This window comes from Myripristis murdjan, chromosome 17 (assembly GCF_902150065.1).
Source record: "Myripristis murdjan chromosome 17, fMyrMur1.1, whole genome shotgun sequence".
NCBI lineage: Eukaryota > Metazoa > Chordata > Actinopteri > Holocentriformes > Holocentridae > Myripristis > Myripristis murdjan.
Genome location: NC_043996.1, coordinates 13,466,583 through 13,491,573, shown reverse-complemented (window position 1 = coordinate 13,491,573; position 24,991 = coordinate 13,466,583). Strand labels below are relative to the sequence as shown.

Below are 24,991 nucleotides of genomic sequence, written 5' to 3'. Positions count from 1 at the left end.
TACACTATTGAGGTGTTTTTGCGTACCAACTCACTTATTCCTGAAATGACACATGTATGGACGTTATGAAAGCCTTGGTTCTCCCTCAATTAAAAGAAAGATTGGGTTTCCCAATTATTACTAATATATTTTAATTTTGTCATTTGCCTTTACTTACCTCAAACAAAGGGGTTCAAATCCAAAATTCAGAACTTACTCAGTAGTGTGGTGTGTTTCCAGAAAAAAACTAAGGAAAAATGTTTTCTTCTTTTTTTGCATTGATGCAAACAAATGCAATGACAGTCCCCATGTTTAATTGAATTTTATGAAAAGTCCCAAGTTATTTATGAATAGCAATGAGCAATGTTGTTGACGTCACCATCCACTCGCCGTCTTCTACCCTCAGTACAATTTGATTGGCCGGAGCAAAAGTGACGCAGTCAGCGCGCGACCGGGCAGACGAATCGTCAGCAGATGCGCAGTTGCTCACGATGGTCAAACATTTGAACATCGTGGGAAGTAACTGTTTACCTATTTCAGTTTCATTAGGACTTACAACAGCAGCGTGTTGCCCAATAAGCGCCTAACTCACCCAGAAGTCTTGATGAAGCAAGCGGGACGGTGAGGGTAAGTGCAGCCGGGCAGGTTGGGGCATGTCGCCTCACGGTCTGAGCTCACAGCTGGGAACGACGTTTTGAAGAAAGTCCCATGAGAGCAGACTGTCATCCTGTTGGTGTTCACAGTCTGACTCTAATAAATCCAAGCCAGGGCAGGGTCACATGCTTTTGATCATTTGTCTTAGGAAGTTCAAGAACTGTCCCCAAAATCTCAGTGAAACCCCCCTGTTGCTCACTCATGCCAGTGCACATCAAATGCAAACCTTTTGCCATCCCACATATTGTGCTGTTTGTTGCATGATTTTCATTAAGGCCTGTTTGTGTGTTCCCTAGCTGATGGGCACAAGACCCAGCCGTCATCAGCTTATACCGCACTGAAACTGACTAAACTCTTCTCATCTCAAAAATAAAACAAAACAAACTCTTGATGAGGAACAAATGGTTTAATGTTTGATGTGGATAATGTAGCAGTGCCTATGTATGTATTTATTTCTGATTTATTTGATAGGGACTAATACAATGTCCATAGAAAAACTGAAAACCAATGCAAGTATCACATCACGCACATCGAAGGTAGACTGAATACAGCAAGATACAATAACACACATTTAGCAGGAACACAATTACAGAAAGTTGGAAAAGGACTTGTAATCACACTCTACTTTTTTTTTTTTCTTTTTTTTTTTTACAGCAGTGGGGAACTGTGAGTGTGTGGCTTGTCCGTTTCAAGAAACCGAAGACAAGAAGCAGAAACAAAGACAAAGGCAATCAAGGGATGTGTGAAAAACCTGCCAGGGCGAGGGTGCTCATGCAAACACATTAGCCTGCGATGCAAGTGTCCACCTTTCCACTCAAGAGTCTGCACTGGAGCAGCTTGTGGCGGCTGACCTAATGCACCGGGGAAGAGTTGCACTTGAAACGGAAACAGCACAGCTATTGCCGGTCCCTCCTTTTCCAGTGGAGCAGGAGCTTGAACCTGGATGCCTGAGGACGCACAGCCCCACACTCTCACGTGACCCACTGTGCTACACTCGGTCGGCCACAGAGCCGTCAACACGCAGCAGAGGAGTCAGCAGGAGGAGGCTCATGTCTTCTGTTCGGAGGGTTTCCCATTCCTCTCGGCGAGCCAAGAGGCGCTTGTGTTGTAAACTACAGCTCTGGATGTGGAGGAAGAGGAGGAGAGCGAATTGTCATTTCTGGATATTCAAAGCCAAAAAACAAGAAAAAGGAACTTGTGCGATCAGTTCCAGCCCCTGCTTCAGTTTCAAAACAAAGTCACAGAAGTATAAATGTAAAGTTAAGAAGCACCACCTGCAGAGTGAAGACAAGTTACAAGGAAGTAAATCACTTTTAGCTGCTGAATGTGAATCTCATGGCTCACACGACAGGCTCGACAAGGAGAACTGCCTGAGTAAACCTGTTGGCCTATCAGAGATATGTACCACTGCTAACTTGCTGCACAGCCTGGCACAGAGACGTGGAGAAGGAAGCTCCGTCCGGCTGGATGAACTTCCTGACCCACGGGAACAGTGTTGCACTGCCAAACCTCTGCAGGGCCAGAGTACAGGCAGCGGCGTATGTGTGGAAATCACAGATAAGCTACCAAAGAAAATGATGTCATCTCAAAGGTGTGGTGGCCTGAAGCTGTGTGAACCTGTTGGCCCTTCTGAACGATGTGCCGCTGTCATTCCGCCTCAGGAGCAGGCCGCTGGCAGAGAGAGTTGTGTCAGCATCGCCGGTGAAAAGATGCTAAGTGAGACAGTGTCCTCTCAAAGCCGGCAGCAAACAGACGTCAGCCAGAAAGCACTGGAAAAGGATATCCACGGTACACTTTTTGGTGTTTTTTTTTGTTTGTTTTTGTTAAGTTTTTTTTTCCTTTTTCTTGACTTTCCTGGGTTTGATGGTGATCTTTGAGGGCTGTGTTTTCAATCTCTCATTTTAGAATTCCTAGATGACTTCTTTAGAATATACGGCAGCTTCATTCCGCTGCAAAAGAGCGATGTGTTGAAACACTTGAAGAGGAAGTTTAACATTGACCTTGACAAGAGGTAAACCCTCGACCAGCCTGCTCATGGTTTCTGGTCTTGTGTCTTGTCTGTGTTAATCTCAATCTGGTGTTTTTGTTAAAAGCACCTGTATGATGTACGGGGAAAAGAAGGAAATTTGTCAAGTTTTTAAGACCACTTGACAGCTGATTTCTGTTTTCCTCTCTGTAGTAGACTGAGGAAATGCATACCAACTGTTCCCTGCTTTGCCATGTGAGGTTTATTTGCTGCACAGCCATGTTGACAACTGAGGGGTCAGCTCAGGCCACTGGACAGCATGCCAAGTCACAGTCAGAAAGAGGAAAATAACTAACAGATTTATTGCATTTCCTCAAGAAAAAAAGCCAGTGGCGTAGAAACAGATGTTGTGTAGAAAGATAAGCCATTGAAATGTTGAACTTACCTTGAATTATGTGCCTTTTTGATCATGTGTGAAGCTTTATTTGTCACATTCCCTTGACAAGGTGCCAATAGCTTTCTAGTTTTTGTTTCAAAAATGGTGTGTGTGCATGCGGTCATGGAGGATGCTGTGATAGAGTCACATTTTTCTTCAAAGAAAAAGAATCTGTAATGATTTCAGTACTGAGTGATCCTGAGGGGGAAAAATACAGTGACCGGTATCGGCCCAAAAAATCCAGATCAAAGCATCCTTAGAGTGTGTGCAAAACTCAAGCATCCATTGTAGTATCTGTACTGTTGAGATGTCTGTTTTTATGACCAATTATTTTATGTTCTGCCATCCCTGCAGGAAAAATTTGATCTTTGCAGAGGTTACAAAATATCAAGCCAAGATAGTTGTGAAACCTGCGCCCTCCTTCTGTGTGGTCTACAAGAAACACACACTGACACTGGACGACCTGTCCACACTGGCCAATCAGAACTGGCTCAACGACCAGGTTGTCCTCAAACACACCAAGCACTTCCATTTTCATATCATGTAAATGTAGTTGAATGTTTTGAGTGGCACTTTGTGCCACCAATACAAGCCTTAGGTGGAACTCAATTTGCAAATTTAAAACTGATTTTGTGGGGTTTTTTTTGTGTGTTTTATTCTTTTAGGTCATGAACATGTACGGAGAATTGATCACTGAATCTGCCCATCATAAGGTAGTTTTCAAAGCCATCAACATCACATGGCTGAGATGCTTGGGCACCGATAAATGGGTTGGGTTTTACTACATCAGGACTATTCAAACATTTTCAATAATGACTTGAATAACAATCACATTATAGAAACTTATGCTGAATTGACTTTCCAATACTTGCTTGTAGTCTAAAGTTTGTGGCATGAAATGAATTGCGCATCTGTTTGTTAGGTTTGGCACTGTATTTCGGTTTCATAATCTGGACTTGCATGGGATTTTCACAACAATTTAAAGCACGTGGAACTGCACGGGGCTAGATTCTCTTCATGGTTGCAGTTTTTCCTCCCCTCTTCTCTCCTAGGTCCATTTTCTCAACAGCTTCTTCCACCGGCAGCTTGTGACCAAAGGATATGAGGGAGTTAAGAGGTGGACAAAGAAGGTGAGGCCTAACACGGGAGTTGTGTGTTCATTATCTATCCAGACATTACCCAGAATATAGATTGCTGTTATCGTGTGAAAAACTGTAATTCCAAGTTTGGTGATTATTTTTAACTCCAACTGAAGGATTACATTTTCCTCTGTTCCTTGGGCTTAGGTAACCCTTTCAAACCTTCATAAGATTCAGTAATAAATGCATGCTTTTTAATCTTAAATTTTAACTTCACGTATTTACCTATGATTTGATCTAATAACTGGCCACTCGGCACCAGTGCACTCCCAGCTGGCCTGGAATGGGCTTTCACCCTCTGTGTGATCCCTCTGAGATTTCTCCAAATCCCCCACCGCCTGTGTTTCTTTCTTTCTTTCTTTTTTTGGCTTCTGATGTTTTTCATAAAGGTGTCATAAGGGCTTTAAATGAACTCGAATGTGAAAACAAGCTTGTTTGCTTAGTTCCTCAGGCACAGCAGTGAATTTTTACATCCATGCTGCAAAGATGAAGGCACAGGATGGGCATGCTAGTTTGGTGAATACTGGGAATGCGAGTGGATTTAACCCTCTCCCGGGTCTCCTGTCGCGCAGGTGGATTTGTTCTCTAAGAGCCTGCTGTTGGTGCCCATACACTTGGAGGTTCACTGGTGTCTGGTGACTGCTGACACTGTCAAAAAGAAGATCTGCCTGTACGACTCCCAAGGCAACGTGCTGCAGAAGGTGGCAAAGGTAACAGGACGTTGCATCTGGCTCGTAACACCCCTGAGATGATGCCTCCAGCCCTTTAGCTTTTATATGAAGCCATCCCAAATGCAAACTGCTGCTCCCTGCCCTTGGAATCAGTTGCAAAATGACCCGAACCTTCAGGAGCTGGTCTCACTAGATACATGTAAAGTAATCCTTAATAATTTAGAGGCTGGGACATCTAGCTGCAGAGGTTTTGACTGATTCGTAATGCTTCTCTATGATCCACGATACTGATGACTTGTGATGATGCCTGAGGAATGATTTTGATATTTTATGATTCTGTATTTTATCTCCTGTTTTTATTGTAACTTGTTACATGTTTTTGTATGTAAACCCTGTTAATCTGTGTGGCTGCCCGGCCTGTCCTGGCCAGGTCGCTCTTGTAATAGAGGTTTTTATTCTCAATGAGCGTTTTATGATTAAATAATGGTTAAATAAATACATCAAATTTATCCATGCCCCTTTCACTGCATTGATATCATAAACATTCAAATCAGCATTTGCAGAGAGATCATTTGTCCTTATTTGTGGTTCTTCTTCACTCTTTGTTTATAACAGAACATCCTGAAATACTTGATGATAGAGGCAAGAGAGAGGCAGCAAGCAGCGTTTGAGAACGGCTGGACGTTGTCATTCTGTGAGGTAAGATTTGTTTGCCTGAAATGAGAAAGCATTTTTTGCTTTTTATACAAAGGATTTGTCTTGGGCCATGTCCTGCCTTGCTGTTTGTCACCACCTGCTGGAGTTTTACTGGATGTGGATCCGATGGTATGATGATGGAATGACAACTCGTTGTCTCCCCCTACTGTCCTTTTCAGGGAATTCCACAACAGACCAATGAAAATGACTGTGGAGTTTTTGTTTTGGAGGTAACGGCACGCATTTCCAGCTCAATATGTGTGCATAAACTGTGGTGCAGTTGTCTTTGCATCTTGTGACTGCCCTCTCTGTCTGTGCCTCAGTACTGCAGGTGCCTTGCCTTGGAGAAGCCGCTCCAGTTCTCACAGAGGGACATACCATCTATACGGAAGAGGATCTACAAAGAGCTGTGTGACTGTAAGCTCTATGAATAAGACTGACTATTATTCATCAGGGCAAATCAGCGTTTAGCCCTCACTGATTTTGTTCTGTGATACCAGTAAATGCTGCTGAAATCATCACTTTAAACTTGTCTGTGTTGAACTGCATTTCTGCTCTGCGTCACAAAGACAGGTGGTCCTGTGCCACATGTCAAGCACATTACAGTACTGTGAGTGTAGATGTGTGTTTTAGTTTGGCTGAACCCAATCAAGAAGTGTGATTACTGTTTCGAGTGTGCCGTCTGTAAAGCTGACAAAAAACTAACTGAGGTCATTACTGGGTTGTTGTATTTATTCAATGCATATTATGTAAGAGGGCATGTGAAGAAAGGAAAACACTATTATAATGAGATATTTAAATTATTATTATGTCTGTTGGTTTGGCTCAGGAGTTTTGACTTTTTCTGAAGACGGTAATGCACTACCACATGTTTTTGACTGATGTCTCAGATTAAACTTTTGTGAACAAGCTGTGTCTTGCCATCGAAATCCCTCAAGGTCCATTTCACTGATCCTCTGTATTTTTTTGTTGATGTTGAATTATGAGTACACAATTATGCATTCTCATGAATCACCTTTTTTCTTTTTTTGGAAAAATTTTGTCTTAATTTTACGTCGTCATCCCTGAGATTTGCTGTTACTTGCATCCTAGTTGTTTATGTATTTAAAGTTAAAAGTGTTTTGTTTACAGTGGCACCTTGAGGAGAAGACAGTTGTTGAGGTGTTGGAAGGCTATGTCCAAATGACTGTTACTATTTGTATTGTTGTTTTTTGTTTGTTTGTTTGTTTGTTTGTTCCCATATGTATAAGAGAATGGAATAAAATCACTCAGTTTTGCAAACATTCAAAAAGTTTATTTTACATCATCTCACAGATCAGGTACTGTATGCGCTGCATCCAGAATAACCTTTTGTGAGTTCCTGTTCGGATACATATACACAGTTTCTAAATACACATGGTTTTCTAAATAAATACATTTATTTATCAATCTCCAGCAGAACATAACTGAATGCAAACGTGTCCCTGAACAGTTACATTACAAAACGTACGCTGGATTAGAAAACAGTGCTCCAGGTAAAAAGGAGATTTTAAGGCACAAGGACAACTCTAACGTGGCTTTCAGTATGAAAACCAGATAACATTGATATACTGGGTTAGTAACATTGTGCAACATGTGATGTTAGTTAGGTAATTCTGTTCACAACAGACAAGGTTAGGTTTCTATTTCTGACCATGTCAGTACACTAATTGTAGTTTAACACAAAATCACATTTATCGCATCTAATACATTTTTACTGCATTAAAGTTTCTTCCATCTCTGTTGTTTTGGACACGCAAAATCATTGTATGATCAATCTTAATAGTTCCAGAGATAGTTACGGTCCTTTTCAGCACTCCACAAAACCGGGGTTGGTAGGCATATTTTCATGGGTGTCACTTAACTAAAACATTTAATGATAGTATTTCATTTCTTTTATACTAGCGAGGGGCAGTGGATGAATGCACAACAGACCCTGGGTTGCTGAGCAAGTCACCATTGTCTTTGTAGTTGAGATGATGATCCAATTTAAGTTGCACTGGTCAAGATTTTAATGTAAAAATACGATTGTCTTATCATCCTAAACCATAAAGTGGGGCTGCAACAGAAAAGAGTGTCCTACCCCCATCAATTGAGACCCTGGAGATTCACCCATATAAAATTTGGATGTTGAGTATGTAGACTTATGGGTTCACCAGAAGTGACAAATTGTTTCATCCCTGTACTGTAAAGTCATTGTCAGGCTTGTGAACATGAATGTGCTGTGTGCAGTTTACTGAAATCATGTTGTATGATTTATGGGTATTGATGTTTAAATTATTCAAGCAGTTACCGCTCACTCCCATTTGGAACCACCAACATTTAAAGTCACCTCAAGTTGCTTTAAGCTGCCTCTGGCCTCCTGTTACGCCAACAGTCCACTTTTATCTTTGCAGCCCACGATCATGAGGCTAATCATCGATGTGGAATCCCCACTCAATTTCTGGGCCATCGTCGAGGCGTATGACGAGGTAGGACACCAGCTGGAACAGGTTCTGCCACAGGCCCAAGAAGAGGTACAAGTAGAAGTCGCTGATGTCTATTTGGCAGTGTTTGCCTGAGTAATTTAAATCGCACATACACTCAAAGCTGTTTATGTAGTTGATACAGAAGCCCCCGTTCATACAGGGCTCGGAGGCACATTCGTCCACATCCCTCTCACACCTGGCAAAGCAAAGCAAGAAGAGTGGAGTCAGAGCACAACTTCAACAATAATAAAAAAGAATGTAAAAGAATGGTTGGAAAAAGCTTCCGGCCACAAACGGTCCACATGAAAGACACTGTGTGTTTCAGGGTTGCAGCACTGTGTGTATTCCAGTGACTCGACTTCTCCAACTGAATGCATATGTGAATGAGGCTATGTGTGTATTTGTGTGTGAGAACAATATGCATAATAAGCACAGAAAAAAAAAATGACCATAGAGGTTGGATTTCTGAGAAAGGGTGAGACATGGCTTGTATCACCACCTTGTACCAGTGCAGTAGACTGCTGATTTTTATTTGTTATACTAATGTATACATTTGTTATATTAGTGATAAGGAGCTTAATATATAATTTAACATGACAACAATGTTTTAGGAAATCCTGCTATAAATAAGAACAGATGGAAGACTTAAGTTCTAGCTGTAATAAAGAGGATTAAATAACACAATGCATACCACTGTCCTGCAAAGCCAGGCAGGCAGTGACAGGTGTTGTCCACGTCAGAGCAGCTTCCTCCATTGAAGCAGCTGTAGTTCCATCTTGTTCCCCGGCACAGAGATACAGGCAGTGTAGGAAATCTGAAAATAAATAAGTCAATAAATAAATGGATGAATGAATAATGTCTGACACAAACAATGTCACTGCCCTCTGACATGGTGCTTTTTAGGCAGTTTTGTTCAGTCAAGCAAAGGAAATGCCCAGCCGTCTTGATATTAGGTATTAGCACTTACGGAAGTGTCTCAATGTACCACGGGATTTCAGGAATTTTCACACTGCAAAGGAATAGTTTGGACAACCCAGTGAGATTGAGGGCTATATCACAGGTGTGCTGTTGTAAATTTGCGATTAATGTAATTGATGAAATGCTGATAAACTGTGTAGCAACTTACTCGCAATACTGGCCCGTCAAGTTCTGAGGGCAGAGGCATGCGTAGCTCTGAATGCCTCTGAGGCATGTAGAGCCCTTGCTGCAATTGCTGCCTGCACACATATCCACCTCCACCTCGCAGCGGGCGCCAGTGTACCCCGCCTCGCATGCACACTTGTATCCTCCAGGTATGATGTTGCAGTTGCCATGGACACAGGGGCTGGAGGCACAGGTGTCCGCTGGGTCTTGGCACCGCGGCCCGGCCCACCTGGAGGGACACGTGCAGTGATACAGGTCAAACAGGTCCTCACACACACCCCGGTTCTGACAGGGGTTGGGTGTGCACACGCTGGCCCCCCAGCAGCCATATCGTGGAGCGACGTTGTCGTTTATCCTCACAAATTGCTCCTCCTGGGGTCTGGGGAGGTTCAGCTCTGTGTCCCCGTGGAAAGGAAGAAGGAGCCCTCCGATCTCCACAGGGCCAAGACACCCGATCAAGTTCCCTCCAGCGTCAAGCCCCAGTCCACCCAAGACGATATCTACTTCCTCCTTAAGAAAATCCAGATTCCCAGCAGTGACGTCTGACATGTGGAAACCCTCTTTGCCTCCATCCAGAACCATGATCCACCTGGACCGCTGGAGGTTCTGGTTCTTCATACTCAGTTCAATTGTGTGCCACTCCCCATCACAGATCGGGCCTGGAGTTTGGATGGTCAGCTTTGGGGAATCCTCGGCCTTGACCTCCATGAGCAGATGGGAGTCCTGGAGGGAGATGGTGAGGTAGTCAGAGGCCTTCTGTCCGTGCAGTAGCATGGCATCAGGCTGTCTGGTCCGGAGGCTGAGGAAGACACTGCTGAGGCTGCGCTTGATCTTCCCATTGCCACGGTAGGACAAAATGCTGCTATCACTCCCAAGAGTCACATTAGACAAACCTGGAATAAAGAAGTGAAAGAAACTGCTTAGAGGGGGGGAAAAAACAATCCAAATTCCCCAAATGAAATTAGCTTAGCATCTAATAGACAAGAAATATGAGTAGAATATTTACCATACATTACTTGTGTTAATTATTTACTTCTTCATTTAATGTTCACCCTGCTTCATTTGATCAGGGCCAAAACAGATCACTCATCCTTCCTAGAACAATCTTGCTTGCTTCATATTATTGAGCAGCACACAAAAAAGACTGTTGACACATTAAACATATCTCTCGGGTCACTGCTGGTGAACATGTGACATCTTCAGGAGGACTCATCACCATAAACTTCCACAGGCATGTGGCCGGTAGACTTAATCTGACCAGGGATTACCACGACTTAGGGGAATCCTATGTAGGGTCCCTGCCTCAGCTCTGTGTCCCTGTTGTAATTAGCCATGCTGTAATTAATCAACGCCGACATCAATTAGTACCCTAGGGGAACACTCACCGCAGATAGTCCTGTCATTGGGTACAAACTGAGATCACAAATAGGCTGATACGCTTATAGGTATACGCGGTATGCTATAATTAACATAGATCTCTTCCTATTCTAGATCCTATTTCTAGACTGTTTTTTAAGACTCCCGAGAAAGGAATAGTAATTACAGCAATATACAGGATCCTACTTTTTACATGGCTCGTCCTTTTTGTCAACGTGTTTTTAAGACCATGATTTTTCCGAGACAGGAATTGTGTGACTGACAGCAACTGTTCAGTCCAAAACACTCACACTCAAAACCCTGAGAGCGTGGCTGGCAGACTGCGGTGGAGGGGCAGGGAGACAGCTCACACCATTTCACCTCCTCACAGCGCTGCCCGGCGGTGTTGGGGGGGCAGTTACAGATGAAGTCGTCCCACATGGAGTAACACACTCCTCCATTGAGGCATGGGTTCACCTAATGAAGGAAACAGCTCAATTAAGTCAAGCAGTGCCTCGTATTATGCTACAGTGACCGCCGTCATTATGATTACAGGGAATCAATCACTTATTTATCACAGATATATTGATATCAGTGCACTGATAGATGATTATGCCAGTCTGCCCGCCACTCACAGTGCAGGCGTTGTCACTGCTGCATCCTTGTGTGATGTTGATGAGGCTGTCCAGGCTGTAGGATGCCACTGAGGTCGGTATGGGGTAGAACTGCAGCCGCTTGCTGTTGATCCTCAGGTCCTGCACACATCCCTTGAAGTAGCCACCAAATGAGGCGGAGGCCCTCGGGTTTGGCAGCCCCCCGACATAGACGAGGTCCCCAGGATGGGCTTGGACATGCCTAATGCGGATGGAGCCCTGGTTCTGGGCCGACTGGAACAAGGTGGTAGCCCCACCTTCCATCTTGACAGTCACCAGATGAAAATGACCATCGTTAACCAAACCACGACCAACCAGGGTCTCAAAGTTGTTGACCTGAACTTTGACCCTGCCCCCCTCCAGCCAAAGGCGAAGGTACTGGCCGGTGCTGTTGGCCAGGACGAGGAGCAGGCCGCTGGACTGTCTTGTGCGGATGAACATGGACACAACCACAGTGTCCCCTGGATGATCATCTAATGAGAAGACAGCATAACTCTCCAAGCCTTTGTTTCCAAACCTGGCGGTGATGTACTCTGTAAGGGAACAAGGAGAGAGAGAGAGAGAGAGAGAGAGAGAGAGAGAGAGAGAGAGAGAGAGAGAGAGAGAGAGAGAGAGAGAGAGAGAGAGAGAGAGAGAGAGAGAGAGAGAGAGAGAGAGAGAGAGAGAGAGAGAGAGAGAGAGAGAGAGAGAGAGAGAGAGAGAGAGAGATTAAAGAAAGTCAAATTCAAGCAAGGATAGCTCATGGTACTATGTTCTCATAGTTCTTCCCGTATGTGACCCTCCTGATTGCATAAAACTTAAATAGATAAAAATCTAATGTAAAAGTATTTCAGGAATGAAACAAAAACAAAATTAACTTTTTTTTTTTTTTGCAGTTATCAGTTCAATTGACAGAGCAATACAGTAACTGTTTCCAAAACAAAATAAATAAATAAATAAAGATTATTTTCCTAATTTTGACACACTGTTCAGCTTTTACTTGCTTTTCTTTTTCCCAGAGGGAGGTTGAGCACTGTTTCAACAATTGGTTAGATAATGGTGTTATATAGGTGTTTTCTTTTATTCTAATTAAGTTCATTGAAAAGAAAAAGCCTATCAAGATGGCAGCTGCCCAGAATGGCTGGAACTATACTACACATGGCAGGAACACACAGCAGGTGGTTGTGGCGCGAGTCCTTAAGACTCCCTGATTCCTCAAAGTGAGAGCGTTCCATGTCTGCCCATGAATCCCACGTTTCTTTAATCCTTGGGCCAGGTGTTGCTGATTCCCTCCTCATTGCCTGACTGTGTGACTGAACTCTTTGTTCTATTTCTGTTAACATTAAGCTTCTTTAAAGTCTACTCTGGCTAAGTTTATCTTCAGGTTGGGTGGCTCTCTCTGGAGCTATCCATTGAAAGTTTTGCAGTGACGCGACTGAGGCTGAACTTGACTTGACCTACGAGTAGTGCAGGTGCGTTTTTTGTTCTCCATACACCTCCCATTTATAGAGCTCTTCTATCCACAGGAGTCACATTTCCCAAGGTGTAAATGCTGTAATTTCCCCAGATATCCCCAGATTTTAAAGGTCTATTAATCTTCTGATTTCATCTAAATAGATAATTATTGAAATATGTAATGCCCTTTTATTTTGAAATAACATTGTTTAGTCTTGCTTACCCTCTGCACAGTCGGCTCCCTCATATGGTCTATGGCACTCACACATGTAGCTCCTCCAGCCTTGGCTCACGCAGCGGCCCCGGTTCTGACATGGGTTGTCATCACACTTGTCTTTGTTGCTGCATCCCACAGTGATGTTTGCCTGGGCATCTGACTCTGCTGGCCTCGCCACGGGCACCACCAGATGTGAGTCCACAAACACATCCCGAAAGCACCCAAGAAAAGCAGTGGGGTAGTCTGCATCATCCACTTCTTTGCCCAAACCCAAGCTCTCCCCCCTCACTGCTCCTATGAACAGACTCTGGCGGACTGACCCTGGCTCGGGGAGATCAGAGGCTTGCTCAAGCAACTGGATCTCTGTGCCAGTGTCCCTGTTGCAGTCTCCTTCAGTGCAGAGCAGCCTGATGAGGCTGACCACGCCACCCAGGGATGCTTCCACTGTGTGCCACTTGTTGTTGGACATGTCTTCTGGCAGCTCCTGGACCAGTGTGAGAGACCCCTGGCCTGTGAGGCTGCGCAGGCGGAGGTGCCCGTCCATCAGTTCGACGCTGAGGAGCAGGTCATCCACTCTGCGCTGACACAGGGTGCCAACTGCCGACCCTGTCCTGAAACTGAACGTAACATTCAGCGGTGCCTCTGGGTCCAGAAGCTGGGTCTCTATGTACATATAACCACTGGTCTCAAATGAGAAAACGGTGGAGATCTGACATTTTGGGCCTGTGAAGCCAGGAAGGCAGATGCACCTGTAAGTGTGCTGAGCATTTACAAGCAGGGGTGAGCATATTCCTCCATTCTCACACTGGTTGTCATCACAGCCCAAAAGTGCCACCGTGCAGGTTTCCCCACCATACAGGCGCCCATTTTGGCTCTGTTCAGAGCAAAGGCATCTGAAACCACCATTTTGGCTTTCACATATGCCACCATTTTGGCATGGCTGCTGTTCACATCCATTAACGTCCTCATCCGAGAAAGTACCTGTGAGGAGAATTACATTATGTTGCTGTTTTTTTAAAAGAAAAAAAAAAAAAAAAAACATTAAAATTGAAACTGCAAAAGTTCAACCAATTTGCTTTAGCAGGCTGCCACAACTACACACAGAAATACAATGATGATATAACTAAGTGCATTTTCAAATGATGCTCAAAAGTTTGGTTGATGTAAATAACAATGAGCAATGTATACTTTTTTCTGCAAATTTTTTTTGCAAGTTTCACCTACTTTTACTCAAGTGATTCGAATAGTGAATGAGATAACCGTTAGCACTCTGAAAACTCAACAACATGCAGCACCTAAGCCAAACAGTATTTGCAAAATTGTATATTCTGTTGACACAGAAAAAATAAAGTCTGTCTCTTTCTAGAACTTAGTGCATTGTCCTGTCTGGAATTTTTTTTTTTTTAAGAAGTGTTAAAAAGCATTAGTAAATATTAGCTATGGCAGGTTTGCAGTATACATGAAAGTCAAAAGCAGCAAGGTTACCTGCATAAAGCAACCATAAAATCCAGATATTCACACTGAATCTAATCATTGTCCTTTAAAGGTCCTCCTAATTAACAGATATCTGAGTCTGTCTTCATCTCAGCTCACAGAACAGCGAAGAGTACTTGTGTGTACAATTCCATCTTCGGCACTGCTCCTCCATGCATGTGTTCACTGTTTAGTGCAGTGCTTGGATCGCTTCAGGCCAGATCGAAGGGATTAAGCTAATGCACTTACAGTGTCTTACAAACTGAGTGTTGGCAATGGGAGGGGTCAGAAGGCTAATTTGAGCCACTGCAAACATCTTCCCAGACAGAGTTCCCACACAGACTTATGTAAGTGACAGCAGAGATACACCTGATGGAACAATCTGGCAATTTTGATGCAGCGGATTGTGAATAATTTACAAGGACACACACACACACACACACACACACACACACACACACACACAAATCCAGTCTGGTCTACTTGTACTGGTAAAAGTCAGTTGTCTTTGTGGTGGAAGGGCTCACTATTACCAACTATGCAATTAAGGGAGCGTAATTGCATACTATTTTGGCTGGACCGAGCTCCGGTGCATAAGAGGAAACTGTGTCCAGTAGCTCTAATCTGGGAAGTGTCTCTGTTACTGAACCATCGCAGACGTCAGCACAAATTATTTCTCAGAGGTCCTGTAGGAGCATAGCACCTGCAGTACTAATACTCTGCGACACTTCCTCACTTGTTTTGCAGTTGCTCAGGACCAGCTTGTACAACAGAGGTTAATGTGCAAAAGTATGGCTCCAAATTTAGGGCCATATCAAAAGTATAAAAGACAAAATGAAAGAAAGAAAACAAAATAAGACTAATCTTTGCCATTTCTTTAAAGTAGGCTGCTGTATGTGTTTGTCACTGAAATCTAAAACCAATATACATGTATACACAAAATTTCATTGTCTATTGTGGGTTTCCAGAATTTTCAACATCAGGGAGTCCAAGCTGAGACACGATAAAGATTGTATTTGTATGTATTTGTAGGCCGGGAGGTACATGATCACTGTGGCCGTAACTACACACTCTGTCCCTTCAACTGAGTGGCCCCTAGGACCCCTGATGGTCCCAGCACCAAACATAAACAACCCCGGCAAAGAATACGCACCAATTTCATCCAGACTACATTACCCATAACACCTTTCGTTCTGCAGAGTGAAGCTTGTGATACAGGTCAACACATTCTTCTCCTTTATTCATGGACGACTTTTTTTTTTTTTTTTGGTACCTGGTCCAGTGCATTTACAACTAAATGATCGCGTCAAGTGGATAGAAAATAATTTTAATTTTCAGTGTGCCACTTTTCATGATTGTTGTTGTTATTTTTCGCTCTGTTAACACGTCCGCACGGGGCGTTTGGGAGACAAAAGCGGAAACGGCCAATGGGCGAGCGGTTTGTTACGGTGTAGCTACGACATTTCTGGGAGAAAAGGAAGGTGGGGCGCTTATAGATATTCAGGAAATTATTATTCCTCCGTCGTTTATATCCGATGATGTATGCCGGTGGATAGCCCTGTAGACGCTACTTGTACTCCTTAGGTAAGGTATACGCAGTGGAGTCACACGGTAACTTCCCGGGTAGCAATAAGGGTCGTTTGTCAACGCTCTCCTCTGAGGGGGGCCCGTCCAAACCCATAACATGGGGGTCCTTGAGGTGGAGAGCGAATTTGCAAATAGACCTACAACGTTTATGGGCGATTGCAGGATTCAAGATAGTCATATGGTCGTTAGCTAACATAATTGCATGTGTTCGTACATACATCGCGTTGGGACGTAATCTCGCACATGTTTACAATGGCTGCCGTGTTGTTGTTTTTCATGCCAAGTCTTGTCCTGAGTGAAATGTAAAACACATCTCAGTAGTAGCCCATGACGTTACTCGCACATCTGGTCGTGCATCTTCTCATGCTTTTGGTAATCTTTCATTTTTGATTATAGATGATTTTATCAATACTAGGAAGGTAAAAACTGGTGTGTTGACATCTGTAACCATTTAGCTAGGTTAAAGATATTAAATGTTATATAAAAAAAAAGTGTTCAGATGATCAAAAGTGAACTCTAGCACTCGCTGAGACCCATGCATGATCATTTTGTGCTTCATTTGTTTATTTTTCTGCTTATTTGTTGTATCCCTGTGGTTTCCAGGACTGGTTCATGTTAGCTCGTCAGACAGAGCAATGAAAAGAAAGGCCAACCATCCTCAGGCTCCCAAGCGGAGCAGGCGGGCCGGTGCCGGCAGAGAGAGTGCTGCAGAGACGGGCACAGTGTCGGCCTCTAGCACCCCACCAAACTCTGAGACTGTCCCAGAATCAGCTTCTCAAAGCAGGCGCCTCACCATGTCGCAGCACAGCCACAACCTCCTCAAGTTCCTGAATGAGGACAGGACCCGGCAGAGATTCTGCGACGTGTCCGTGTCTGTCGGCGGGAAGGTGTACAGCGCCCACAAGGTGGTGTTGGCCCACGGGAGCAGCTACTTCCACGCTGAGCTGTCTAAGAACCCAACAACGGGACACGTGACGCTGGACCATGTAGAGGACTCTGTTTTCCAGCACCTGCTCAGACTCCTGTACACATCCGAGTGCGTTGTTGCAGAGATGGAGCTGCCGGCTCTAACTGAAGCGGCCCGCTTCCTTGACATGATGGATGTGCTGAAGCTGCTGTGTGAAGAGGAGGGCGTCCAGCCAGTAACGGTGAGCCAGGCCCAGGCTGAGACAAGTGGGGCTCCCGAGGTGGAATCGACCTCCAGCGAACCACCAGCAGATGATACAAACGTCCAAAGCCCAGTTGGTGTTCAGTGCTCCGTGTGCAGCCGCAAGTTTAGCAGCAAAAAGTCAATGCAGAGCCACTTGGCCAAGAGTCACAATGACACGCAGCAGGCCGACTCCGCTGAAAAAGAGAAGATAACGGGTCAAAGGGCAGCCACCACACGGAGATCGGCACGCAGGAGGAGAACACCCACCAAATATGAGAGGGATCATACGGAGAACTCTGTCAGCAACCTTGAGGAGAACCAAAGGGCCTCGTCGCCGAAAGAGCAAGAGGATGAAGAGGAAGAAGGAGAGGGAGAAGTGGTTGTGGAAAACAAAAAGCCCAGATTGGATGTGAGAGAGACACCGAAACCAGCTCAAGGGGAAGATGAGGAAAAGGAGGAGGAAGAGGAGGAGGAGGAGGAAGAAGAGGAGGAGAGGGACGTGAATGAGGAGGAGTTGGCTGGCCAGCAGAAAGCCAGTCTGGTTTGTGCGGCAGACAAGAGCGCGTGTCACCAGGGTTCAGACGTAGAAACGGCGCAGCGACAGACAGCTGAGGAGGCGGGTGTGCGTGCGCCAGCAGCAGGAAGCTCCAGTCAGGCTCCAGTGTACCCTGAGGGTCTCGCTCCCGTCATCATCCAAACCTCCAGCAAGAAGACTCTCAAGTGCCCCAAATGTGACAAAACCTTTGATCGTGCAGGTGGGGAAAACATTGTTGTGTTTAGATGATCATTACTGCCTTCATTAGTTCTTATAGTTGCCTTATTTGTAGTAGCAATGTCAATAAAAGTTTTTGTTGCACTGTGGTATTATTAGATTTACTTTTAGACTGTATTTTTGGCAATCCACATGGGACCCTTGTGAGCCATGTTGTTTTACAGTAATTGTGCTGATGTCTCCAAACTAATGCGGCAATGATTTATTGATTATAAAATGGTACACAGAGCACCTTTAAATGACTCTTCCTTTCATTTTTCAGGGAAGTATGAGAGTCACACCAGGGTGCACACGGGAGAGAAACCCTTCCAGTGCGACATATGTCTTCAGCGCTACTCCACCAAGTCCAACTTGACTGTGCACAAAAAGAAGCACACCGGCGATGCTCCATTTCAGAAAAAAGAGCACAAGTGCCCCTTCTGTAACAAACTCCATGCCAGCAAGAAAACCCTGGCGAGACATATCAGGAGGTGAGGGAAGATTCATTTTCACAGTGTACATTGTGGATTATACAGTGTGCTGTGTAATCATTTTGATTTGGGCAATAAGTCTACCTCTGTCCTACAACCACCGCTATGCCAGAATAGTCACAGGTGACAGAACACATCCACTGGCGGCCATAGTGGAGCTCCTCTGGGGCATCAGCGGCTGAAAACACATAATATACAATAGTCATGATTAATTTCTGTGCAAGCTTTGACTGATGACCGATAATTTCATCACTGAGTCTTCAGTTAATATCAGTCTGTAATCACTTTCCTGTGTCACATTGCTGTAATTTCAATTTGGAAATAACTTTCCCCTGTCAGACTATTCACTTCTGTGCCGCCCCGTAATATTCCTGAATTTACCTACATTCAACTACAGCTAGTCCTCCCCTGGACCTTTATGATGGTACCGGACTTGGCTGCCTCGAGACTGGTGATGTCAGTGTGAAGGCCCTGTTCGACTGCTTTCAGCCAAGTTGCATCATCATGTATCTTTGCTGTTTTCGTAGGTTCCATCCAGACCACATCGAAGACTTCCTTAGCTTGAGGAAGAGGAAGAGTGAAGGCTGGAAATGTGCTGTAAGAATCAAATCAGAATAGTATTTGTTTAGTTGCTATGCAGCAAGAAAAAAATCAATTGTACATTACAGTTACAGTGCATAATTTAGTTAAAAAAAAAAAAAAAGACCTCAGATCTGCTCAGCACAGTAATATGTTGCCCTCTACGTCTCAACAGATTTGTCTGAAGACTTTCACCCGCAGGCCTCACCTGGAGGAGCACATGATCCTCCACACACAGGACCGGCCCTTCAAATGCACCTTCTGTGATGAATACTTCAAGTCCAGGTTTGCCCGGCTGAAGCACCAAGAAAAGTACCATTTAGGTGAGAAGCGGACATTGAAAATAAGTCCTTTTGCTCAGAGAGCATTTTCTCTTTCTTCAATTTATATTAAATGGCAAAAATAATGGCACAGCTATAAAAGTGAATCTTTGTTACTACATTACAGTAATCAACAACCTTGTAAATAATGAATAGGACCAAAAGGTGAGTTTAAACACTTTGACCCGGTCTTGCTTTCAGGTCCGTTCCCCTGTGAGATCTGCGGGCGACAGTTCAATGACACGGGCAACAGGAAGAGGCATATTGAATGTACGCATGGGGGCAAAAGAAAATGGACCTGTTTTGTTTGTGGAAAGTCTGTAAGGGAAAGGTAGTGTTTTTCCCCTCTGTCCTAAAATTTACCACATCACTCCAGTGCACCTTAACTTTATATTTCCATTCAGCTGCAGCTCAAACTAAACTGTGACATGGTGAGCTGTGAATAATCCCATTTATTCCTATGCTGTATTATTGGCAAAATCTAAATAAAGCCTCAGGACAAACAGCAGATATAAAGCCTGTGTTTTTCTCTTTGTAGGACAACTTTAAGAGAGCACTTGCGGATCCATAGCGGGGAAAAGCCTCACCTCTGTAGTATCTGTGGCCAGAGTTTTCGCCACGGCAGCTCCTATAGGTGGGTGTGTATCTGCTGGGCATACTTCCTGACGTTAGGGACTGTGGAAATATCATAAATGCCATGTGAGGGGTGGTGATGCTGCTAAGCATTGTGATTAGTTGTGCATAAATTCTGTGATCTGTCACTTGAGCAGGCTTCATCTCAGAGTCCACCACGATGACAAGCGCTACGAGTGCGATGAATGTGGGAAAACCTTCATTCGCCACGATCACCTGACGAAACATCAGAAAATACACTCAGGTGTGGTTACTGTTGTTTACATGTTTCTCTTTTGCCATCTGAATTTTTTTTTGGTGAAATATTTTTAGTTTTTATCAAATCAAATAAACATAACTAGCACAGTGGGTAGTACAGTATCACAAGTACTATTACATTATAACAAGTACTATTACAGTAGCAATGTGTAGGTTCATGTTTTTTTCACAGTTATCATGATGCATTCACTGTCCTCTCACTGCTCAGTTCACTATTTACTTTGACCTGTGCTGGACAAAGCACACAACCCCATTACTTGAGTCAAAGTTGAAATATTCCTGGTCAAATATTACTAAACTACAAGTGAAAGTAGCTCAGTCAGTTTTTTACTTGAGTTAAAGCACTGGACTACTTGCCTGTAAGAATAATAAAGTATTCAAAAGTGCCTTCTCTTCTTAATATCTACACATTGCTATATTGTTTTCATGATGCATTTACAGAACCTCGTGACTCGCTGAAACCACCTAACGAATGCAGTGACTTGCTTGATGAAACACTTTGCTACACAAAAGTACTTCTCACTGCCGGGTTAGTCGATAGCGCTTTGATAACAAAACGGAATGGATGCGCTTTATTTTGAAAGCAGATGTTGTGCTTGGACTTGCTTCACAGGAGCTGGCGATGTATTTCCGTTTTGATCATGCAGTGGTGGAAAAAAGTTTTCGGACAGCCTTAAAATTTTACGCAATCTCACAATCTCAAATATTATCATGAAATATTTGTGGAAAAATCTTTTTTGTAGGTATTTCAAAACGTGTGGCTGCATTAGACAGATACAAACAAATACAAATGATATTTTTTTGTTTATTGTTTACAAGAAAAACCAACAAAACTAAATTCTTGACAGTTTAATCTTTATCTTCAGGTGTGTTTCCTGCGTTAGGTTCCTTGTTTTAGCCATTTTTGTGTCTGAAGAACTTTCAAATGTGCTGGCTTTATATAGACACGAAGCTTGGCAACAAAAATTGTGTCTTTTAATAAAAAAGAACGACCTTCATCACTGGTACCAAAATGACCCAGTACTCAAAATTTCTTATGTATTTTTATGGAACCAATCAATTTTAAGTTTTTAATGGCTTTTTTAGGATTTGTTTAGTATTTTGGCTGTGACTGTACTAAAAGAAATTGCACTTGAAGACCTAAGAGGGATTTGTTAATGCAATATTTCACAAATGCATGGGGTGTCCAAAAATTTTTTTCCACCACTGTACTTTAACCCAGTTGAGATCAGGTACTGTGATTGTTTTTTCTCCTGTGAGGAACACAGCATGTGGCCAGTGACATTTTAGAGAAGAAAAAATTCAACAGCTGTCTTCAAAGCTATGCTTAAAAGTAACAGCAACCTTCATAGAAATGTGGTGGAGTCTTGTCTTTGAAATGTAGTAGAGTAAAAGTAGGCCAAATACTTGAGACATGTATTGAAGTACAGTACTCAAGTAACTGTACTTTGTTACTGATGTTGTGTGTTCACAGGGGAGAAAGCTCACCAGTGTGAAGAATGTGGGAAGTGCTTCAGACGCCATGATCACCTGACTGTCCACTACAAAAGTGTTCACCTGGGAGAGAAAGTCTGGCAGAAGTATGTTGTCACATGAATCACAGGGTTACTCACTTTTTTCTAAAATTCTGCATCTTGTAACATACCCTTCAAAAACCTTCTGCTGATATATAAAGGTACAGTGATACTGAAGATCTCTGGACTATGGAGCCCCCCTGAGGTCAGTTTAGAAAAAAAACTGTACTCTCGTGTTACAATCTTTGGATTCATAATCCATGCCCCCGGGCAAATCCATTGGCATGGATTCATAATCTGAGGGCATCTGAGGGCAGAGTTCCTAAACTGAGAGAACACATTTACTTTTCTTTTCCTCAGCTGACCTCGGGGAAGGTTCGTACAACCTAAGAGCTAAACAAACAAAAAGCTGATTACCTAGATTACTTAGCAGGCCTTGTATGTAAATGTTTCCTTTCTGTATCTGCTACCTGTTTGACAGATATAAAACTGCTGTGCATCAGTGTGAGGTTTGCAAGAAAGAATTCAAAGGAAAGTCCAGTCTGGAAATGCACTTCAGGACACACTCTGGTAAGATCGTAGTGTCTCAAGCAAAGTCTGTGGACTTGTTTGCATGAAATTGTATTTTGCTTGAGAAAAGAAAAGTAAGAAAAGTAAAGGTAGATGTTTTAGGAAGCTATTGTTATTTTCCCCCATATCAGTTTATAGTGCTTATTTGTGTGGCCTTGGTTCCAGAAGTAAAAATCCCATTCATTTTCCCTAATTGCAATGTTCTGTGACAGGTTGTCTGAGCATCTCCCAAAACTTGGATGGGCATGAAACTGTCCCAGGTGCATTATCATTACAAACCAATAAGAACTACCTTGAAGTAATTCAGGTTCAGGTTCACTGAAAAAAGTCAAAGGTACAAGACTGTGTAGGGCCCACGGCCCAGTAGGGCCCACACACAGTTAAAAAAGTGTCAATAGGCCCGTTTCCACCAGAATGTCCCTGGTAGTATTTGGGGGGCAGGGGCTGCTACAGGAACGTCCTCTCTCTCAGCCCTCTCACCTGCCGTGTCTCCACTGAGAGGGCCGAGGAGGAAGGTTCCTGTAAAGTTACCGGGCAGTTGCGCGACCATGACCGGGGCATCAAAATGCGTGTTGTTAAAAAAGCCTGTTGTTAGTGTTAGCTAACGTCCGCTAAAGCTAACGTTAGCGCCCCTAAAATGCCGGCTAAAAAGTGTGTTTTTAGCGTTAGTTAGCACGTTAGCGTTAGCTTGGTAGTGTTGGCCGTGTTGCTAGGGACGCCTGCTTTCTGTTGACACCACATCGCGCCGTGAGTAAACGCAGGAGTTTTTTCGGGGCCGCCCAGAGTCCCTACCCCGAGGCAGGGCCGTTTTTTAGCCCCTGTAAAGGTTCCTGAACTCTCTCCTTCGGGGTGGTTCCGGCGGTGGAGACACGCGACAACGGCCACGGCCCCGTAAAATTACCCCGAAGTTCCGGCGGTGGAAACGGGCCTATTGAATGGGGTAGAGGGGCCCACACTGATATTCGTTCAGGGGCCCAGAATTCCTAGCAACTGCCCTGGTGATAAGACATCTACAAGTCTCACAGTGCCTCAATCTGGATTCCAGTAAAATATAATATTTAGCTGGTGTCTTTGCTGCAGCGATGGTCACTTGTGGATCCGCACAGTTTTTTGTGCCATGTGACATTCCAATCTGGCAGAAACATTTAGAAGTGATGGCCATAACATAACCCTGTAGTATTGTTACCTTATCAAGGAGACTCCTGTGATTCAGTGAGTATTGTTGCAGTACAGTTAAAAGTACAGGTCCTTATGTCATGTGTATGTGTCATATTTGTTGTGTGTTATATTGTGCAGGTTTTTTAATCTTTATGTCTTCACACTGATGTGCTTCTTTTCATATGAAAGGTGAGAAACCCTACAGATGTCCTGAGTGCCACCAGACTTTCCGCATCAAGAAGACCCTGACAAAGCACATGGTGATTCATTCTGACGCCCGTCCCTTCAACTGCCCTCACTGCAGCGCCACCTTTAAAAGGAAAGACAAACTCAAGTACCACATAGACCACGTGCACAGCACCAAGTTCAGCGAGCAGCCTCTCGGGACGCTCAGTGAGGACAAGATAGTTTCTCTCCCTTATGAGGAAACCTCAAAGGTGTACCGTGCCGAGCCTAAGTCGGCTCTCCAGAGCGGCCCGGCTCCTGCGAGTGTCTGCGTGCCCGTCACTTTAGTGCCTGTGCAGATGGCGGGAGTCCCAGAGGGGCAAGGCGACTTGAGCGCTACACCCCTTTCCTCCCAATCCCACAGCGTTCTGTCCATGCAGGGCCAAGGACAGCAGCAGACCCCCAGCTACCAGGCGGCGACGGACTTAGCCTTCCTGGAGAAGTACACCCTCACCCCCCAGCCCGCCAACATCGTCCACCCTGTGAGGCCGGACCAGATGCTCGACCCCAGAGAGCAGTCGTACCTGGGCACGCTGCTGGGACTGGACTCCGCCTCCTCAGTGCAGAACATCTCCAACTCGGACCACACTCACTGACACCCTTCAGCCCAAAAGTTGTGGTGAAACCAACTTGAGCAGTGATGTAAACAAAATTAAAAGCCATTCAGGCACCCTTTCATTTGGGACTTCAAGACAAAGAGAAATGGCAGATCTTTGTGTAAAAGTCGGCCTATTGAAATGAAAACAAGGTAAAGGCACACCAGGAGGGTGGTTTAGTTTTCCCAGTAACATAAAGAACCAGACTTGAAAATCATCAAAACATGAACTTGAGTATTGTAAAGCACTCCACCACACAGCCTACAACTAAAATCCAAGTGTGAACAATTGGAAGGTTTAACCCAGAAGACACCAACGAGCGAATCTTATACTTTTTTTTTGCCTGAAAGTATGAAGTTCTGTTTAATGTGTACTTTCCGATGCAGTTGTCTTTTTACTTTGATAAAATACTTCACATACATCAGATTGACCAAAAAATGCTGATTAAATCCTTTTTCCAATTACAGTGATTGAAAGCATTTATTTTCAATGTGGATTTGACAAAGCACAAATCCTAATAAGGGTCTCAGACTGTGTGGCTCAAACATCCTGTGGGTTTTGCACCTGAATGTGTTGTGTCCTTTATATTCTTATTCAAGTTCACATTGGGAAAGGATTTTATACACAAATGAATTGTACATATGGGCACTTTGGTAAAATACATATTGCAGGCAGTTATCATTATGTTTGTGTCACACTCTTCCTTTATTCACACAGTAAAATTTCAAAATAAATATCATTTATAGTCAACAGAAATCATTTGTTATTTGTATTTATTTAATGATTCAGGTGAACTAGACAAAGTAAAGTGGGAGCAGAGAAAATGTGATGAAACAGGTTCACATTTGAATATAGA

At 43.8% G+C, this 24,991-nt stretch overlaps 3 protein-coding genes across 4 annotated transcripts; 2 read left to right on the top strand and 1 right to left on the bottom strand.

Annotated features, from left to right (window-relative positions):
• The first annotated feature begins 405 nt into the window (after window positions 1-405).
• On the top strand, window positions 406-6,827 carry LOC115375138 (uncharacterized). 2 transcript variants are annotated; one of them, XM_030074481.1, is made up of 10 exons: window positions 406-606; window positions 1,291-2,421; window positions 2,539-2,644; window positions 3,390-3,537; window positions 3,701-3,748; window positions 4,088-4,165; window positions 4,747-4,884; window positions 5,461-5,544; window positions 5,721-5,771; window positions 5,865-6,827. In XM_030074481.1, exons 2-10 carry the CDS (start codon window positions 1,488-1,490, stop codon window positions 5,973-5,975), a joined length of 1,698 nt encoding a protein of 565 aa, XP_029930341.1. In that variant the 5' UTR covers window positions 406-606; window positions 1,291-1,487; the 3' UTR covers window positions 5,976-6,827. The 2 variants fall into 2 exon arrangements, with proteins under 2 accessions (XP_029930341.1, XP_029930340.1); XM_030074480.1 differs by having other exon boundaries at window positions 1,288-2,421.
• On the bottom strand, window positions 6,814-14,510 carry LOC115375137 (protein crumbs homolog 1-like). Its single transcript, XM_030074479.1, has 8 exons — window positions 14,316-14,510; window positions 12,837-13,811; window positions 11,162-11,712; window positions 10,838-11,003; window positions 9,154-10,063; window positions 8,995-9,036; window positions 8,719-8,841; window positions 6,814-8,223 (listed from the first exon to the last, which is right to left on the bottom strand). Exons 1-8 carry the CDS (start codon window positions 14,362-14,364, stop codon window positions 7,971-7,973), a joined length of 3,069 nt encoding a protein of 1,022 aa, XP_029930339.1. The 5' UTR covers window positions 14,365-14,510; the 3' UTR covers window positions 6,814-7,970.
• A 1,100-nt stretch (window positions 14,511-15,610) lies between these two features.
• zbtb41 (zinc finger and BTB domain containing 41) lies at window positions 15,611-24,787 on the top strand. The gene is made up of 11 exons (XM_030075018.1): window positions 15,611-15,887; window positions 16,494-17,795; window positions 18,075-18,282; window positions 18,810-18,879; window positions 19,037-19,184; window positions 19,383-19,512; window positions 19,720-19,815; window positions 19,952-20,058; window positions 21,547-21,652; window positions 22,068-22,156; window positions 23,504-24,787. The coding sequence occupies exons 2-11, from the start codon at window positions 16,526-16,528 to the stop codon at window positions 24,133-24,135; spliced, it is 2,856 nt and encodes a 951-aa protein (XP_029930878.1). The 5' UTR covers window positions 15,611-15,887; window positions 16,494-16,525; the 3' UTR covers window positions 24,136-24,787.
• Window positions 24,788-24,991: the final 204 nt, after the last annotated feature.

What these genes read in the sequence shown, in the direction of transcription:
- zbtb41 (XM_030075018.1), top strand. Translation starts at nt 16,526, where the DNA reads ATGAAAAGAAAGGCCAACCATCCTCAGGCTCCCAAGCGGAGCAGGCGG. An exon ending in CAAAACCTTTGATCGTGCAG is followed by an intron (nt 17,796 to 18,074) that starts GTGGGGAAAACA and finishes TTCATTTTTCAG; the next exon opens with GGAAGTATGAGAGTCACACC. An exon ending in GTGAAGGCTGGAAATGTGCT is followed by an intron (nt 18,880 to 19,036) that starts GTAAGAATCAAA and finishes ACGTCTCAACAG; the next exon opens with ATTTGTCTGAAGACTTTCAC.
- LOC115375138 (XM_030074481.1), top strand. Translation starts at nt 1,488, where the DNA reads ATGCACCGGGGAAGAGTTGCACTTGAAACGGAAACAGCACAGCTATTG. An exon ending in AACATTGACCTTGACAAGAG is followed by an intron (nt 2,645 to 3,389) that starts GTAAACCCTCGA and finishes CCATCCCTGCAG; the next exon opens with GAAAAATTTGATCTTTGCAG. An exon ending in GGACGTTGTCATTCTGTGAG is followed by an intron (nt 5,545 to 5,720) that starts GTAAGATTTGTT and finishes TGTCCTTTTCAG; the next exon opens with GGAATTCCACAACAGACCAA.
- LOC115375137 (XM_030074479.1), bottom strand. Translation starts at nt 14,364, where the DNA reads ATGATTAGATTCAGTGTGAATATCTGGATTTTATGGTTGCTTTATGCA. An exon ending in GGGAGCCGACTGTGCAGAGG is followed by an intron (nt 11,713 to 12,836) that starts GTAAGCAAGACT and finishes GTTCCCTTACAG; the next exon opens with AGTACATCACCGCCAGGTTT. An exon ending in CCTGGCTTTGCAGGACAGTG is followed by an intron (nt 8,224 to 8,718) that starts GTATGCATTGTG and finishes TTGCTTTGCCAG; the next exon opens with GTGTGAGAGGGATGTGGACG.